We start from the raw sequence: 19072 nt of genomic DNA, 5'->3' as shown, positions 1-19072 counted from the left end.
CTCCATATCTTTGTGTGTATCCTTTTGCAACGAGTCTCGCTTTATATCTGTCAACACTGCCATCTGCCTTGAGTTTCAGTGTGTATACCCACTTACAGCCTATAGTCTCCTTCCCCTCAGGTAAATACACTAGTTCCCATGTGGCATTCTTTTTTAAAGCTCGCATTTCTTCATTCATTGCTTCTCTCCACTTCTGGTCTTCTAGAGCTTCCTGCACACTATTAGGAATCGAAACACTGGATAATTGATTAACACTAAATGCATGAGATTCAAACGGATTATGAGTGGAGACATACTTATTTATGGGGTATTTAAGGGTTGATTTAAGGTCAGGTTCATACTGTTTTTTTGCTACACCTTTATTTAACCCTTGAGGATACCTTGGACTAGAAGGAACATGAATAAGTTCAGAAGTACTAGAAGAAGAGGTTACCTGAGTGTGCGGAGATGACTCTTCAGTTGATGGTGTTAAAGATGGTAGAGTTATATCACCTGAGCTTTCAGTGTTACGGGGGTGATCTCCTTCATTATCTAAAACATCCCTATTCTGTTTAATAATGTCAAAAGGCATATTTTCAAATTCTTCTATCTCTCCTTCACCTGCATTATTCTTTCGACCATATTCGAGTGACATATTTCCTTCACTACATTTTTCATTATCTAAAGCATCCCTATTCTGTGTAATAATGTCAAAAGGCATATCTTCAAATTCTTCCATCTCTCCTTCAACTGTATTATTCTTTCGACCATATTCGAGTGACATATTTCCTTCATTACATTTCTCCCCCTGAAGGGAAGAGGGCACAGTTTTTGCCGAGTAATATGGTTCGAGCTCTCGAAATGTAACATCCATACTAACATGTAATTTTTTAAGATTAGGTCATAACACCTATATCCCTTTTTAGAGTCAGAATAGCCAACAAAGACACATTTTGTAGCACGGGGTTCAAGTTTATTTTGAAAGGGTTTTGGGACATGGACAAAGACAGTACAACCAAAGATATGAGGATCAAGATTCGGTTGATGAGGAGTAGTAAAAAAAGAGTTTGGTTTCTGGTAGGGTGTTTGGAAATTTAGGACACTAGAAGGAGTACGATTGATGAGATACACAGCAGACTTAACAGCTTCGCCCCAATAGAATCGCGGCATTTTCATGCCAAAGAGAGAGGCATAAACTACTTCAAGGATTTGCCTATTCTTCCTCTCGGCCAAGCCATTCTGTTTAGGGGTATAGGTACATGAAGTGCTATGTCGAATGCCATGTTGGCTTAAAAAATTCCTAAGGGTTGTCTCCATAAATTTTAAAGCATTATCAGTTTGCCATACCTGAATAGATGCATGATATTGAATACATACCATGTTAAAAAAATCACAAAAGGCTGTGTGCATATCACTCTTACTACGAAGCAAAGAAATCCAAGTCATACGAGTACATTCATCGATAAATGTAACAAAATATTCCACATTAGATGAAGAAGAAATTTTTGCAGTCCCCAAACATCGAAATGTATCACAACAAAAGGTTCATAACTTTTATTCAAACTAGGTAAATAGGAAGCACGATGGCTCTTTGCAAGTTCACATACATCACAATTAAAACTGATTCATCCAAGTTCACAAACAATTCAGGTTTCAGTTTTCTAAGATAACCAAAAGATAAATGTCCTAAATGGCAATGCCATAGCCAAACATGATCGTGAGCTTTTTGTTTATTATCCACCAAATGTATCTCACTAAACTTCCGTCCTCCATCCTGTGTCAAATCCAGATAGTATAACTTGCCTCGTTTAACACCATAACCAAGAGTCTTCCGAGTCAGGATGTCCTGAGAAACACAAAACGAAGGCCAGAAAGTCACAGTACAATTAAGTGAGGAAGTTATTTGTCCAACGAATAAGAGATTACAAACAAGAGAAGGAACAACCAAGACTGAATTTAATGTTAAATCTTTTGACAAAGTAAGAGAACCTTCTCCACTGACTGAACATTCAGTACCATCAGCAGTAGAAACAGTAGAGTGAGAAGATGAAGTAAATGACCAAAGTTGATTGGAATCTCCAATCATATGATCAGATGCACCAGTGTCAATTATCCAAGTGTTAGTCCTAGATAGAGTGGACAAAGTGTATGTCTTACCAACATTATCTGAATGGGCAACATGCGCAATCGACATGTCTCCATCTTTCAATCCTCCTTCACTGACATTCGCCACCATGAGCTTGCCAACAGATTTCTTCCTAGGTTTTTTTGAAAAATCCCACCACTCTGGATACCCAATAATTTCGTAGCACCATTGCTTGGAATGACCTGTTTCACCACAATAATCACACAGTAAAGTATTAGATCTTCCAGAGGTAGAGGATTTACAATTTCGACCCGAGTTGATGGAGGGTCCTTGATGAGTTTGTAGAGCTATGGATTCAAGAATGGAAGATGATCCTCCCATGGTTTTGCGTTGCTAGTATTCTCATCAGACATAGGCATATGTGCTTTCTAAATCAAGCTTCGGGTCTTTCCTTAGTATTTCTCCACGGACCTGATCAAATTCTGAATCAAGATCGCTTAAAAAAAATATGAAAACAAAACTGTGCCATTGCTGAGTGCAATTCGACAACACCATCTACCGTGTCTCCTTGTGCTTGTGTTCGGTGATCAATCTCCTGAAAAACAGACATTAGCTCAGAGTAATAAATGGGTAAGGGACATCCTTCTTGTCTGATAGAGAAGGATTTTTGATTCAGTTCAAAAAGATGAGTTTCGTCGGATCCATCATAAAAGGTTTTGGATACAGCCTCCCACACTTCTTTCGTAGTTGACAACTGAATAAATCGCTGCATCAAGGATGGAATCATAGAATCAATGAGCCAACTCTTCACTCTTTGATTTTCGGTAATCCATGTTGCATATTTCGAGTCATCAGAGGCTGGTTTCAGCTCCAGTAAGATATCCAGCTTTGTTACGGGCTCCAATTCGCATCTCCATTACCTAAGACCATAGGGAGTAATTTGTTTCGTCTAAGATTACACTCGTTGGGAAGGCTGCATTTTCTTAGTGTATAATAATCGGTGGTTGGGATGGATCAGTGGTACTCATGATTTTAGGTTAAATTTTGGTGTTCTTAGGGTTGAAATGCAGCGCGGTATAGCTCTAATACCATGTAAAACGTAAAAACACCTTAAGATAATTCAGGTGTAAGTTAAATTCTTCATTCACTTTGTCAAATATATATATACATAAGACTTCTATGTTAAGTTAACTACTACAACTAAGCAATACATATCTTGACTGCTATAATCATTATCTACCACAAATACAACTCTATCTACACTAACCGCTACATTATTAAAACACATTACTACTGAAAATTATTATATAAATATGATTAATGTCATATTAGCACTATATTATCATTAGTTAATAAGTTAATTTGTTTGATATTAAAATAATTTTTCATTATTAAGACTTCTTAAAATATTAGATCCTATATTTTTTAATTAAATGAATGATAATAACGTGAACTTGAAACTTTTAACTAAAAAATTAAGATAAAATTAAAAAATAATATTATAATAATATAAAACTTAGTATTTCTATTTTATATCTAGACTAATGAGCTTATATTTTATTAGAATATAATTATTAGATTTGTACTTAATAAGATTTTTAATATTTAATTTTAAGTTTGAACTTAATATTTAAATTTATTTATTATAAAAATAATTATAATAAATAAATAATATCTTAATATTTAAGCTTATTTATTATAGTGACATGGTGACACTATAATTCTCTCCAGAATTATAAGGCTTTTAGTTCAAATTTGATTGATTGTTATAATTGTGTTTCATAATTGTAAGATCTTGAGTTTGAATTTTAATAATATCACAATTGTTTTTATAATATTTGTAATATTTCAAAATCAAACTCTAATTAATATTATAATCATCTTTAGAATTGTGAGTTTGTTTGAGTTGCAATTAATAATAATAAAAGATGACAAAATAAATTATTTTCAATTGTACTAATTATAAAATCTGGATGATAATACTCTCAAAGCTTATTTTGTTAAATCTTGTCCGCATGTACAATATTAGTTTGATTAACCTTTTCTTGAAAAAATTGACTGTGTTTTCATTTTTCATATAGTTTTTCTGTTTTGGAGAAAGAAATAAAAACAATAGTTGAGGAATTGTGAGCATTTCAAATTGTGTTGTAATACCCGGAATTTTCCTTTAATAATGATAATATTAATAATAATTAATAAATGAGTTTTTATTTAAATTAATTTTACTTTATTTTTATTTGGTTTAAATTGGAATGATTTAAATGGAATTTTAATGCTAGACAAATAAGGGAGTTATTTTCTATATCCAATTAGTTTGATTTTTAAGAAATTAATTAAGTAAATTCTTTGGGAAATAAATTTTATTTTTAGTCATTCAATCTTCCCCAAAGTGAATATATGAATTAAAATTCTATATTTTATGAAAGAATTAGTAAATAATATTTTTACAAAAGAATTATCGGGGAATGATAAATTAGCTAACAGTGTTAAATTTTAATTAAAAAATATTTAGCAATTGATTAATTAAATTAATTATGTTAGGATTAAATTGGAAATTTATTTTGGAATAAGGATTAAAAATATAATTTTATTAATATATGGGGTTTTATGAAAATTTATATGTTTGGTATTTTTGTAATTAAATATGTCGGCAAGGGCTTTTTGGTAATTTTATATTTAAAAGCAAGGGTAAATAAGTAATTATATATTTTTAATAATTCTAATTTGGCCCAAATTAAATAGTTAGGGGTTTAATTGAAAAGCTAAAGAAAAGTTTAAGGGTTAATCGGAAATTTTACATGACAAAATTATTAGTAATTAAAAAGTTAAAGGACTAAATGGTAAGGAAGAAAAGTTCAGGGACCAAAAGTCGAATAGAAGGAAAAGGAAAAAAAAGAAAGAAGAAGAAGGAGGAGGAGGAGAAGAGGAAGAAGAGAGAAGAAGGGGATTGCGTTGCCATGGCCGGTGATGGCGAGCTTCGGAGGTGCGGTGACACCAGCTGACGCTGCGGAGGCTGGCAAGGGCAGCAGCAGGCGGCGATAGCGTGAGAATGCGAGGAAGCGACAGTGGCTTTCTTGCCGTCGTTCCAAGCGTTTTCGGCGTCCAATGGTGGCGTTCTTAGGCTCAATTTGATCAGCAACTCCAAGGCTTTCTTTTCCGACTATCGCCACCCTTTGAGGCTGCCGAAATTGCAAGATCCGGCTTTTTCGGCAAGCTCCGGTGAGGGTTGGCCGATCGGAGGGCAATATTCGGACTCTCCTCAGCTCAAGCTTTCCAATGGCACCGGTTTCGTGGTGATCAGACTCCGTTCAAAAATCGACGGTTGAGATCATCCGTAAATCTCTCCAGTTGATCGGGGGTCGGATAGGAAGATCGAAAGCTGGGATCATCATCAGCGCGTTGTTTTAAGTCCGTTGGTGCGTTCGGATTGTCGATCGGATTCCGACAATTGGAGGCGAGTCGATTGAGCGATCAAGCATCTCGATAATTATCTGGCCTGTTGATTTTAGAATTTATTGATAAAATTTATGTGTTTATTGAAATGTGTTGAGCTTTAGAAATATTGTTAGTTAAACTAAATAGATTGTCAGACTGCTTGCCATTGGTCGTAATTTGTGATGTGTAGCGGAGTCGGAAAAAATAGTGAAGTCTTAGGGACTCGACTCCCGCTAAAATAAGTTGTTGAATATTTGAAATATTTTCTGGCAGGTCTTGGACCCCGTTATTTGGGGGGTAACGTCCTTGTTTAGGGGAGGTTCTGCCGAATTTTTGATAAAATTTATCCGAGTCGAGATTTTAGACAGTCAGTCCTAGAAATCTAGACCTAGGGTTAATTGTCAAATGTTTCAATGTTATTGATTAAATTATTTTTCGTGATTAGATAACCCGTCAGTTCGGCTCGCTCCACCCGAGATATCAGAGCAGAGCTAGGAGGTCGTCAGATCTGTGAGTTAAAGTCATATATCTGTTCACCTGTTATGCTAAGATTTTTACGTGATAGTTCTGATTAAATAATTTAATATTTTAATTAATTATTTAATTGCTATTCATATATGTTTCATTTACTACATTATGGTTTGTGTTTTCGTGTTGACTTAGGATGGGATGGCGGTAGAACATGCCACCTGATGGGTTACATCAGGACTGCGTGTGCACTGGTATGAATCCGAGACTGAAAATAAAAGGGTAAAAGGATAAATTTAAAAAGGTAAATTTAGGACTTGCCCTGGTCGAGCATTGCTCTATGGGCGCTGGCTTATTTGGAAACTTAAGTGACCAGACTGGATTTAAGGACCCTGGTCGAGCTTCGCTTTCTGGGCGCCAGTCTTATTGGAGTAAGAGAGCCGAAAGGCCAAGAGTGTTAGTGATAATTAAGTGACTGAACTGGATTTAAGGACCCTGGTCGAGCTTCCCTCTCTGGCGCCAGTTCTGTTCTGTTGGAGTGACAGAGTCGAGACTGTTAGTGATGGGGCTAGGATTCTACTGAGGTGCTCCGTCCGTGGTATGAAATAAAAATTTATTTTATTTTATTTTGCAGAAGCATAGCATTACATGTATTTTTAATTTTAATTAAGCAAATATTTTATTGAAGTGTTTATATTTGTTTTTGGGATATATGATTTTAACTCACTTTCGAGACTGACACTGATTGTTAGTCTATCTGCAATTCTTATCTAGCAACCCGACTCCTTCATCATTGGGTTGATGTATTTAATTTTGGTATGTTTGACTTGTAAAAAAATTTTAGATTCTCCGCAGTAGAAATTTTAGACTTATCAGTTGTAATTTTATGTAAATTTGGGTCTTGCCTAATTTTGCTGGCAGACTAAATTAAATATGTAGAATTTGAAGGTTAAGATTAATTATGGAAAAAGTGCTTAGAATTGAGTTTGGATTTTAATTTGACTGGGTGAGTGAATAATCAGGCTTACTACGAGATTTGGTGGCCTTAAGCCTACCCATTCTCTAGTGCCGTTCACGGGCCCACAGATCGGGTCGTGACATGTGTGGTAGTGATAGGGCTCTTATGACATATAAGCAAGTTGTGTCTTCATAATAAATAAATAAATAATTATAGAAATTCTTGCTTGAATCATAATTTATGATTTATCTTTTATAAATATAAATTCCATTATTTAGATTATTTATAAATCTCATAATTCATGTGAGATATAATTTATTATGGAATATAAGGGGACAAAAAATTTACTAATTTTGACTAAATAAAAAGAATTATATAATGTATATAAGTTAGTACTCACAGGTGCACGAACCATTTTTATAGCAAGGGTAAGTTCACTACGAGGTTGATCTCCCAAGGAACTATGAGGCTACTTATTATAAAGATTAATTATTAACACAAAACAATAAAAGTAAATCTAAACACTCTAAATCAGTATTTTTGAGAAAATAATATTCATAAAATAAAGTAATCAAACAATAAATAATATGCAATGGAAATGCAAATGCTTATGATTTAAAACTATATGCTAAAGATAGTATTTAGTCTAGCCATTTACTTAGTAATCTCCTTCTTTTACTTTAAGCCTAGATCTAATGAATAAGGCGGTGATGTGCCTTTTTCTTTAGTCACTCAAACTAATGATGCAACTAAAGTTTCTTTTACCGACATAGATTGAAGCAAAGTTGATGTCTCTAATACATTCAACGTAAATATGTTCATAACAATTACTATTGCTAAATTAATATGATGATTAACTAACAATAATAACTAAAACTAATAAAGATATGAAAGTAAAGAAATCATTCATTAAATAAAAAATAATAAAATTTATACAAAGTAAAAGGCTAAACTAAACACTTATGAAAACTAGCCTAATATATTTAACATAATGATCATTGATATTAAATAGAAAGACATAAAACAATAAAGTAAAAGCTCCCTCTAGATCCAGAATTTCTTCAAATAGGAAGATGATTGGTTCTTACTCTCCACTTCTTGAAAAGCTCTTTAAATCTTAAAAGGAGTAATGAGAACTAAACTAAAATGTTTATGGAAGAACTGTAAAAAAAATAATAGTGGACAAATGTAGAAAGCAGACAGGAGAGAGTTCTCCTCCTCCTCCTAGAACTAGGTCTGTAGAGATATATATAGAGAAAAGTCATTCTTTAAGTAAGTCTCCCTTGAGATAAATATACCAATATAAGTCTATCTGATAGATAAGCATATAGGTAACGTTATCTCCACCAAGTTATAAATAACTTTTAATATAATCATAATAATTATACAAAATGACTAAAATATCCTTCAGGCCTTGTAATTTTTAGCGAGCCCTTGCAAATAGCAGTTTATGCGTCTTAATCTTGAGCCTTGACACGAAGATGTCCAATTAAGCTTCTTTTTGAGTATTTAGCTCCATATTTTCCTCTCTTGGTTAATATTATCTGAAAATAAACAATTAAGTTTAAGTGAGGTAAAAACATATATTTTTACCATATTATATATAGAAAGCATATTATTAAAGCTCTAAAATACCCTAAATATTTACATATAATTTGGGCCTATCAAATACCCCTCACATTTAAATCTTTACTTGTCCTTAAGTAAATAACAACTCAAAAGTAACTTTTGCAAAAATTATAAAGAACATTCATACTGAGCTTCAAGATATTATTTAAAAGAATCTTACTAATGCAAAGATCATGGCAATCCAAGAATATTTGAATCATAATAATTTTATTTAAAAATATAAACTCAATCATTGTTAATCAAAAGACTCGAGCATTCAATCCTTCACACATGTTTCACAATAAATAGTCTAACTCATCTTTAAAGGATACAACTATAATGCATATTCAAATTATCATAACCTTATTCAAAAAGGCAAGATTTTCGTTTATAAACAAAAGATCAATATATATTTATACATTTTTATTAAAAATCTAAAATATAATAAATATCTATATATAATTTGGACCTATCAAATTAATAACAATTCTTATAAAAATTGACAACATGTGCTAATATTCTTGTTCCCAAAAGTTGAGTATGTTTTGACATTTTGTAAATTTGTCATACCAATTCCATTTTCATTATATTTTTAATATTATATTTAATTTATATTATATAAATAATTAGTGTATTACTTATATTAATTATATAATTTTTTAGAGGATATTAATTATATATAAATAATATATAAGATATACATTTTATGTTTATTAGATAATTAATATATACACTAATAAGTTACTCCTAATTAAAATAATCTAAATTTTATAAAATATTAATTTAATTATATTTTAATATTATATTAATTAGTAAGATAATTTTTTATTATCCAGAAAATTCTAATCCTAAAAAATGACAGATCAATACACTTTGTAATATTATTTCTATATATAAGGGATAAATTAATTAATAAGGATTTTGAATAATTTTTATATTTATTATGTTAAATATTTAAAATATTAAATTTTTATTAAAAAGATAAAAATATTAAATTTTATTAAATTTTTCTATAAATATATTTTATTTATAGTCAAAATAAGGACAATAGTCGTGCAACAGACTAGTAGACGTCTGTTTTATTATAATTGTTGATATGTAATCTTAACATTTATTATATTTCTAATACTAATTTAATTAATATATTAATTAATGAATTATTTTTCTAATTAAATAAATTATTATAATACAAAAAATATCTATATAGACTAATAATATTAAAAAGAAGGAGAAAGAGTTCTAAAATATTAAATATTCCACTAGAAAAGAATCTTTAAATTATTTTAATTTGACAATTTTTTCATTTAAAAAATTTAATTTATTAGTTAAATTTTTTTTTATATATTTTTAAAATAATACTGTAGTTTGATTTTTAAATTAAAACATCTTATGATTTTAGTAATAGCCATAATCTGCATAACACATGGATAATTAACTAGTTAATTTTTTTATTAACAAATAATAGCTAGCTGGTTTTATTTTATAAAATGACAGTGAAAAGTTTGTAAGAAAATATTATCCAATAAAACTAGAAAGATATTAATCAATGATTATTTAATAATTTATTGTAAAAATAATTCTTTGGGGACCACGTGAAAGTTTCTAAAGAATAAAGATGGAAATCTACACTTCTACCCACAACTAATATCTCACTTTAATTAATATTGAAGTCACATTTTTATTTCTTTTTTTAAAAAAAATTAAGTTAGTCATTTGCATCCCTCACTCTTTATCATATTCTTTTCCCTAATCTCTTAAATAATATTAAATTTTTTTGGCTTGATATAAAAGAAATGCTATCACAAACACTATCATAACATGACATATTTTAACATTGGGAGACTCTTTCTCGGTTTGATATATATACCATAATTAATAAGAAAGTAACATATATGTATAAATATTTTATACTCTGAAATTTGATAAGTAACACATACTTCATTATTTAAAACTAATAAATATATGTCAATCATCTATAAGTTTAGTGTATAAGTATACATCAAGTCTAGATAAAAAAATTTATTTTAAAAAAGTTCTTAAATTTCATTAACCTCACAATATATTTTAGTAGATTAAGATTAAAGAGTTCTATTCATATTAGAATATCGTTTGGAATAAGATTTTAGAATTTATTTTATTATTGTAAGAATATAAATTTTTAGTTGCATAAATTTATCCATACTCACTTATTTAATGTGTATATTAAATTAATAAAACTGAAAACGTTTGTGAAAAAAAATTAGAATAAATTCTTCGTCGTTACAATGAAAGAATTCACAAAATTTTGTCTATTATGCAAGTTCTTAAGAACTTTTTATTTTGAGACTTTCAGGTGGATGGAGATAATTTTTTTTTTTTAATGAAACTATTTATTTTGATAAAATTTATAAATTCTGTGAGGTTGCTTGTGAGAAATTTTAATACAAAAATGCCAAAAATTAATATAAAGGATTTTAATAATACAAATTGAAATGTAAAAGAATGTAAAGGGAAACAACACTTGGATTTAGGGACTGGAGATGAAATTTACTAGAGAAAGAGAGTATTTAAGGCAGGCTATCAATTTTGAGACAAGAGTGTCGGTGGTGCAAAGAGAGTGAAGTGTGCGAGACAAAGAGAGAGGGAGACTGTGTGTGGATAGTGATATTTAGACCTACCACCACAACTCTCTTAACTCAATTCTGTGTGTATCTTAAAACAGAAGACCCATAAGAAGCCATATGCTTCTCTGTCTACTGTGTCCTTTGTTGTTCAACTTTCTATCTCACTCGGCTACACTTGTCTTCTATCTAATCTAATTCTATCTCAAACACAAGCATAATGCTTTTATAACTTTAACAGAAGCAGACCCTCTTAATTTCTTTGCTTAAACCATCTGTCTTTCTCTTAAATTTTTTTTTTTTTCAATTTGTTTTTTAATATACCAAAAAATGGGTGTTGATTTGAGACAAGTGATTGCTGGTATACTAACACTCACTATGTTTGTGATGCTTGGTAATATGATCAAAAGGGATCATTTTGATTCTGTTGAAGTAAGTTTTCTTTCATTTCTGATGCTTTTGTTCTTTGTATTCAATGTTGTTTCATTTTTGTCTTTAATTATGTTTTTTTTAGGTGGGTGTATGGTTAGATCTTCAAATCCCTTTTCTTTCTAGTGTTTTGCTTCAGTTTTACTTCTGTTTTTCTGATATTATACTGTTAGAATGCAAGATCTACATGTTCTTGTTTCATGTACTGTGACTTTTGTGCTGCTTACTCTCAAATTTCTTTTTCTTCCCCAAAATTTCATTAGTTTCATTTACTTAATTGTTTGTGTTATGTATTTGGCTAATATATTTAAGCTCAATTTCTTGTGCTATTAGTTTTCTTCTGTTAAAAGTTAGGAACTCTATAGATTTGGTATTATTGGTGATTTGGCCAATAGGAAACAAAGCAAACAATAATGAAGCTGAAAACTTTATAATTGCCTCTTCTCTGTTAAAGTTCTTCTTTGTTGTCTGGGCTCAATTGAGGAATAAAATAGTGCTTAATTTGCATTCTATGTTTTCCACTGTTAATATGTATCTCTTTATCTGTTTGCAATGAGTAAAAACGTTTTGAAAGTTTATGTGGAGCTCGTCGTAGGTTTTCTTATTAAACTTTTCTTGTTTACTTGCAATGAAGTTATCACTCTTATTATTATTTGTTCACACCTTTGTTTTTATTCTGAAGGAGAAATTTCCCGGAGGAGCTACAGATGTTGAATTTGATAGTGGGAAGGTTACAGAGCATGGCCTTGTAACATTTGCAAAATCGACTAATGGACCTTGGATAGAGGATGCTCAAGAGCTAAAACCATGTTGGAGCAAGTCAAATTTTGGTTGGTTAACTTGAGTATTTCATAAATCACACATTTTTATGTATTACTTACTCATACTAATGCACGCACTATTACAGACTCATTAATTTCTGTAGTGTTTCTCTTGTACTTATTGTCGATTTTTATTACTTGGGTAACAGATGAGGTAGAGCAGTCAAAAGGGTTTGTCACTTTCTCGCTAACTAATGGGCCAGAATATCATATCTCACAGGTACCCCTCGCACTTAATTGCAGATTCTAGTGGTGCTGGTTGACTGATTTTAGATAGAAGAATAGCTGAATACTCTTGCTTGAACTTTTTGGCAGTGGTAGCTTGATTTTCTCAAATACACATATCAGACATCCTTGTTACATAACAAAGCATCATCATAGCATGTTGATTTTTCTTTCTAAAGAAAAGAAAACTTACTAAAATCACTCATTTTTATCAGTAGAATCAAAGTCTTGTTCATTGTGTAATTTAGTTTATTGAGTAGATGCTATTATGCAAAATATTATAGTGGAAATATTGAAACATTTTGATCTAGTCTACGCAAGCTCTTTGCTTTAATGGTTTTCCACGAAGCGCCTTTACTTTAGCTCCAGCTATATGGTACATTTCTTTATCATGAAATTTCACTCTTCTTACTGCTTTTGTTTTGAGATATGCATTCAATCAGCTCTCCACTTTTGTGATAGATTTACTTCTCGTATATCCAGCTCATAAAAAAGGGAAATCTGTATATTATTTCTTTAGTTTGTTACATCAATATACATAATCATTTAGCTTTTCACTCTTTTTCACATTCTCATAACATAATATAGGCAGCTGATGTCTTAGGCAGTGGCGAAGTTTCTATGATTCATATCATCGTGTCTCACCATTCATTAGTTTAAAGAGTTTCAATATTAGCACTTTCAGCTGTTCTTCCTTTAGCTGACTGTGTGGTCTTGACTATTGCTATCTGCATCTGAGCATTGCAATTAGTTGATTAAGCAGAGTCTTATTTTCTAACCTTTTATTAATCTACTGATATTCCAAAGTTCTTGTTTTCATAATCATTATGTGCTACTGTCACTCTGCCACTTTATTTCATTTCCTTTGTGGACTTTGTCGTCATTGTTTTATTTCTTCCTGCTCTCTTTTTTATTTACTTAGTTCGCCTTCTGCTCTTGATCTCATGGTGCACATGCCAAAACTATGAGCCGCAGTCTGGCCTAAATTTTCCAAGGAAACATGTAATTTTGCATACTCCTGTGTTACTTTCTATTTTGCACTTGTTTAAATATTTAAGCATTGACAGTTAAGGGATTTGCTCTCTGTTTAAACTTATCAAGGTATTCTTTTATGTCTGCTTATAATTGTGTTTCTGTAATAGTTTCTTATTCAAATTTATAGTCTTGTTCTACCATCAAATGCTTATCAACGAGTCAAATATTTTTTCCTATGCTTTTCTATCCATTTTGTAATTTTCTCCCCACAACTACTTATATCTATTGATTGGTTATTTATTCTCCAGATTGCTGATGCAGTGGTGGTCGCAAGATATCTAGGAGCTACTATTGTACTCCCCGACATAAGAGGAAACAAACCTGGTGATGAGAGGTTAGTGTTCATGTTACAACCATTTTAAAATACTTGTTTTTGTCATTATACTTTCCTGTGGTGATCTTTTGATGGTAAATTCCTGGAGAAGAATCAAGTTCTTCTGTTATGAATTAAATAATTTTCAGGACGAAGGCCAGGAGAAGGAAAAAAAAATATTCTTTACCTCTGTAATATTTAATATTTACCAGACCTTTCCTTTTTCAATGATTGAATTTAAGCAGTAAGATAAATGAACGGAAACTGTTGAGCCATGTGTCCTCTCTCTGCTGCAATGATTTTTTGAATCTCATTTCAGCAATTTTTTAGGTAGGAAATATTTAATGAACTGTTCAAAAATTTTATTTGAGTTTCATCTTGACTTAACTTCAAAGATGTTCCAGGTGTGGTTCTTCTCATGGTGTTGAAATACTGACAACAAACCTCATTTTATTGTCCATAATAATATAGTAAAACTTCTCTATAGTCGGACACTTGAGACCAACTAAAATTTATGACTATGAAGAGGTTATAACTTAATGGAGGTTTGAGTACTAAATTTTCTTTTTTTGGACTTAATACTTAATCTTGTTGATGAAATGATATAAACCATGATAAGATACGTAAATATCTTATCATATTATACAAATAATATTGATGAGATAAAACAATATTACAGTAAGAACATAATTGACCAGGTGGTAGAGTTGTAGAAACACCTGTTTCTTCCATATTTTTGGACATGGAACATTATGTTACTGCTGAAATATGAAAGAATTGAAATTTTAGATCAAAACAGTATGTATGGATGGTATGAACTGCCTAAACAAGAATTCTTGAACAACGAGCAACCAGAACTATTATTCACTACATCAAAAAATTTCCATTAATGCAACATATAGCAATAATATATATTTTTAAAGTTATATATATATATATGTTACTATACAGAATAATATTTTCTTAAAGCGGGATTTAAAAAATTTATAACTTATTACAATAGAGTTTATTTCTATTTATAACCGACCTAAATTGGGACCGTAATTTTTTATCACTGTGTAGAAATTATTCCTATATACAGTATCACTGTAGAGAGGTTTTACTGTATTACAACCAACCTGGACTTGAAATACTGCATCATAAAATTATATTTTTCAGCAGAAATTCAGTTGTGATATTGAAGTATTAAATTCTTCTCCCCAAAGTTTTAGCTAAATGCTAACAGAGTTCTGAATTTCCAGGAAGTTTGAAGAAATATATGATGTGGAGAAATTTGTGCAAAGCCTGGATGGTGTAGTCAAAGTAGTAAAATATTTACCTGATGATATATCAATCCGAGATTTTGCTGTTGTAAAGGTTCCTAATCGAGTTACAGAAGATCACATTTCAAAGTCAATAGAACAGATTTTTAAAAGGAAGGGGAACATAAGATTGGCTACTTACTTCCCATCAGTAAATATGAGAAAGACTGCACAAAAAAGTAGCAGTGATTCAGTTGCATGTCTGGCTATGTTTGGAAGTTTAGAGTTGCAGCCAGATATTAATGAAGTTGTTGACTCCATGATTGAGCGGCTAAGAACTTTGAGTCGCAAGTCTGGTGGACGGTTTATATCTGTGGACTTGAGAGTTGAGATATTGGAAAAGAAGAGTTGCCATGGAAGTGGAGGTGGTGGAGCAAAAACATGTTATAGTGCTCAGGAGATTGCCTTGTTTCTAAGAAAGATTGGATTTGACAAGGATACCGCAATCTACTTAACTCAATCAAGATGGGATGACAGCCTCAATGTTCTAAAGGACATATTTCCAAAAACTTACACTAAGGTAAGGCATTTTCATTTCCACAATTATCTATTGAATTAATGGTACTGTAATATTTAGTTCTAATTTATTTATTTCAATGCTCAAATCAGTAGGAGTAACAGGTAGAGAACAATAGAGTAAGAGTGAGAGAAAACAATGTATACAATAGTCTATTTGTCTATTTATAGAGCCCGATGTGTTTTCTATATTTGTGCTATTTCTATTTTCTTTTTTTAGCTGTAAAGACTCTTAGCTTTGTTCTTTAAGGTTGACATACGGTCTAAGATTTTGTTAATCTAAAGTCCAGAAAATATTTCCATAGATTTTTATGATTGCTGTTTGAATTTTGTAATTTGCAAGTCAAAATACAGGATATTGTTGCATTTCTTTCTTTATTTTATTTTTATTTTTAAAGGGGATTGTTGCATTTTGTTCTCGAGTACTTCGATACTGAAGAATGATTTACTGTGAATTGTTTTGTCTCTGAAAACCATGGCAGGAAAGCATAATGCCTGAAGATAAAAAGACAAAGTTCCTTCAATCAGAAGATTCGGAGTTTGAAAAGGTAATTGATTTTTACATGTGTTCTCAAAGCGATGTCTTTGTACCAGCCATATCTGGCCTCTTTTATGCAAATGTAGCTGGTAAGAGAATAGCTGCTGGTAAGACGCAAATACTTGTTCCAGCTGACATCCCAGGATCTTCCGCCTCTGTCACCAATCATTTTTCCCCCTACATATCCAAGAAGAACCACTTGGCCTATTCGTGTTTCTGCTAGTATTATCTGTGGGAGGAAAGGAAAAAAGGAAAAGAAAAAAAAAGGCGAAAAAAGCACTAGACAGCTTTTCTGAAGCCTTCAATGATCTTATTTCATCTCAGTCGAGCTTTTTTACGAAGCAGATTGACAGGTAAGTTGCATTCTTCAATTTGTGAGTGAAAGTACTTCAAAAACTCGAAATCTCTATTATGAGCTGATTTTTGGAGACCATTTTTACAGTACAGATAGCTTTGCCGGCTACATTTGAATATGCATGTATTTAAGAATTTGTTAATGTTTTGTGATACAGGAGTAAATCTGTGTACCGTAAAAGTAGCTAGGTTCTTATAAGGTTGTTTTAATAGATTACTTGTTGAAATTTGGAATCATCTTTTTATTCTGTTTGTCAAACAATTGTTTGAATGAATACTATGTTTTTTGGGCTGTACAATAAGTTGTAACATTTCATTAATCATCATATTAGAAATTGAATCGACTATTATGAGATTTAAATAAATGAATGAAGTGCAGCGCACATTAATAAAATTGGATATATGGAGTCAGCCAATATTAAAATGACTAGAATTATTCCTTTACTTACTTGAATCCAAGTATTTTAGTTTATTTTTTTCATTCTTTAGCAATCTAGAATCTTTGACGGTTTCTACAAATACAACTGGAATTTGACCACAGCATCTAGTTTTGACTTGAAATTAATATTCTTTCTTGAAATTTGAAATTAGATTGAAATGCATGCAATGGCAACACTAGAGAGCAAGCCCGTTGAGCCGTTGAGATTGAGATTGATATATAAATGGAAAACAAGAAATTTAAGGAATTGGGCTGTATCTGCCATGATACTATATCAAATATTGGATTTGATCAAATATTGAATTGATTAAGGTGAAAATTAAGTTAATGAATAAAGTGTAGGATATTACTAATAGAATTGTATTTGAGTCTAAGCAATATTAAAATAACTAAAATTAACAACTTGGTTGGTTAGATCTGAACATTAATAAGTTGTTTATATTTATTAATTTTTAGTAAGCGATGATTTATAATAATTCAATTAGATTTTAAATTAAGATTCCATTCATGTTGCATATCTTGAATGATGATTGTTATACAGTCGATCCTGTTATATTTAATATTTAATAAATTTATAATTTTAATAATGAATAATTTTAATAAATTAATAATTTTAATATTTAATTATTTTTTAATTCACTGAGTAAATTATAAGCAAGATGGTGATAGTTGTACTTTTAACTCAAACAAGATTGTAGAAGGGTAGCGCTATTTCATAGCATTATTTTTTTATTAATTATTTTATTAGAGTTCAAATTCGAAATCTCACGATTTTGAAAATGATTTGAGTATCAATTGAGCAACTATTTGATAGAAGAGGATGATTCCATACAACTTAGTATTTGACTATATTATGCTTTAATTATTTAAATGATATTTTCTTTTTCATTGTATTTTTATTTGAGAATAAATAATACTTGGATTATGAAGCAGGAAACAAAAAAAGTTCATCAAATATCAAAAAAGAAATATCCTGACGCACATCCTCAATAAGAAATAAACTAGAAACATTATCAAATCCTAAAGTAGCAAGAGCATGGGCAACTCTGTTAGAACTGTGAGGACTCCGAGAAATTGAACAAGAGCAAAAAGAGGACATCTCTAGTTTTACATCTTTAGTAAGAAGGCTTGCATATGAATTTGAAGAACTAGACTAAGAGCATAAAGATGTCACACTTTTGCAATTTGATTCAACTAAGATAGAATTGATGAATAGGTCCAGAGCAAACTTGAGACCAAATAAGATGGTCTCAACCTTCGCTAGTACATGATCACTAACAAATTGAATAAAATATGCAAAATCCAATACTTGTCCATGCTCATTGCGAATAACAACACCCAATCTTGAACCCTTTTCTTAGAGAATAGTTGCATCGACATTTATCTTCAGCATACCTGAAGGTGGGGCCTTCCAACAAACAACACTGATAGGGACATCTCTAGAAGAAATCTGCACCTTGTTTGCATTTTGGAAATCTGGTAATATGGTAAAAGCCATCTGAATGATATCTAGAATGAGGGGAGTTTTGTGACTGAAGCAAACCTGATTATAAAAGAAGCACTGCAAATTTTGCTTATCAATAGCATTCAACCTGTTCAAGTTATGAGCAATCTATATTGATTGAGAGGCATCGAGCATTCATAATTACTAGGTGAACGTAATCCTTGCTCCCATACGACCATTGAAATCGGACAGTCTCTAAAGGTATGTTCAATAGTTTGTGAGTCAGAATTGCATCGAAAACATATACCTAAGATGTCTACTAATCAAATTGTGATGAACTGGGAGGCCATTTTACAAAGCTAACATAGGAAATTACTTTTAGAGGAATTTGTTGTCTCTAGATATTCTGCCAAAGTGGATCAATTTCTTAAAAGTACCACCATTTAAGTGATCATTATGGAGGAATATGGAATTAATAGCAATATGATAACCACTATTAACATGATATTTACCATCCTTCGTG

At 31.0% G+C, this 19072-nt stretch overlaps 1 protein-coding gene across 1 annotated transcript; it reads left to right on the top strand.

The window, feature by feature from the left end:
- Window positions 1-11106: 11106 nt before the first annotated feature.
- On the top strand, window positions 11107-16962 carry LOC8265355 (protein MANNAN SYNTHESIS-RELATED 2). Its single transcript, XM_002528242.3, has 6 exons — window positions 11107-11566; window positions 12246-12393; window positions 12534-12604; window positions 13893-13978; window positions 15199-15778; window positions 16257-16962. The coding sequence occupies exons 1-6, from the start codon at window positions 11465-11467 to the stop codon at window positions 16533-16535; spliced, it is 1266 nt and encodes a 421-aa protein (XP_002528288.1). The 5' UTR covers window positions 11107-11464; the 3' UTR covers window positions 16536-16962.
- Window positions 16963-19072: the final 2110 nt, after the last annotated feature.

The sequence above is a fragment of the Ricinus communis genome, chromosome 4, assembly GCF_019578655.1.
Source record: "Ricinus communis isolate WT05 ecotype wild-type chromosome 4, ASM1957865v1, whole genome shotgun sequence".
Lineage (NCBI taxonomy): Eukaryota > Viridiplantae > Streptophyta > Magnoliopsida > Malpighiales > Euphorbiaceae > Ricinus > Ricinus communis.
The sequence above is the reverse complement of the archived record's forward strand: the minus strand, read 5'-3'. Positions and strand labels throughout refer to the sequence as shown.

Coding starts and splice junctions, on each gene's coding strand:
- LOC8265355 (XM_002528242.3), top strand. CDS start 11,465: ATGGGTGTTGATTTGAGACAAGTGATTGCTGGTATACTAACACTCACT. Junction 11,567..12,245: donor ATCATTTTGATTCTGTTGAA/GTAAGTTTTCTT, acceptor TTTATTCTGAAG/GAGAAATTTCCCGGAGGAGC. Junction 15,779..16,256: donor TTCCAAAAACTTACACTAAG/GTAAGGCATTTT, acceptor AAACCATGGCAG/GAAAGCATAATGCCTGAAGA.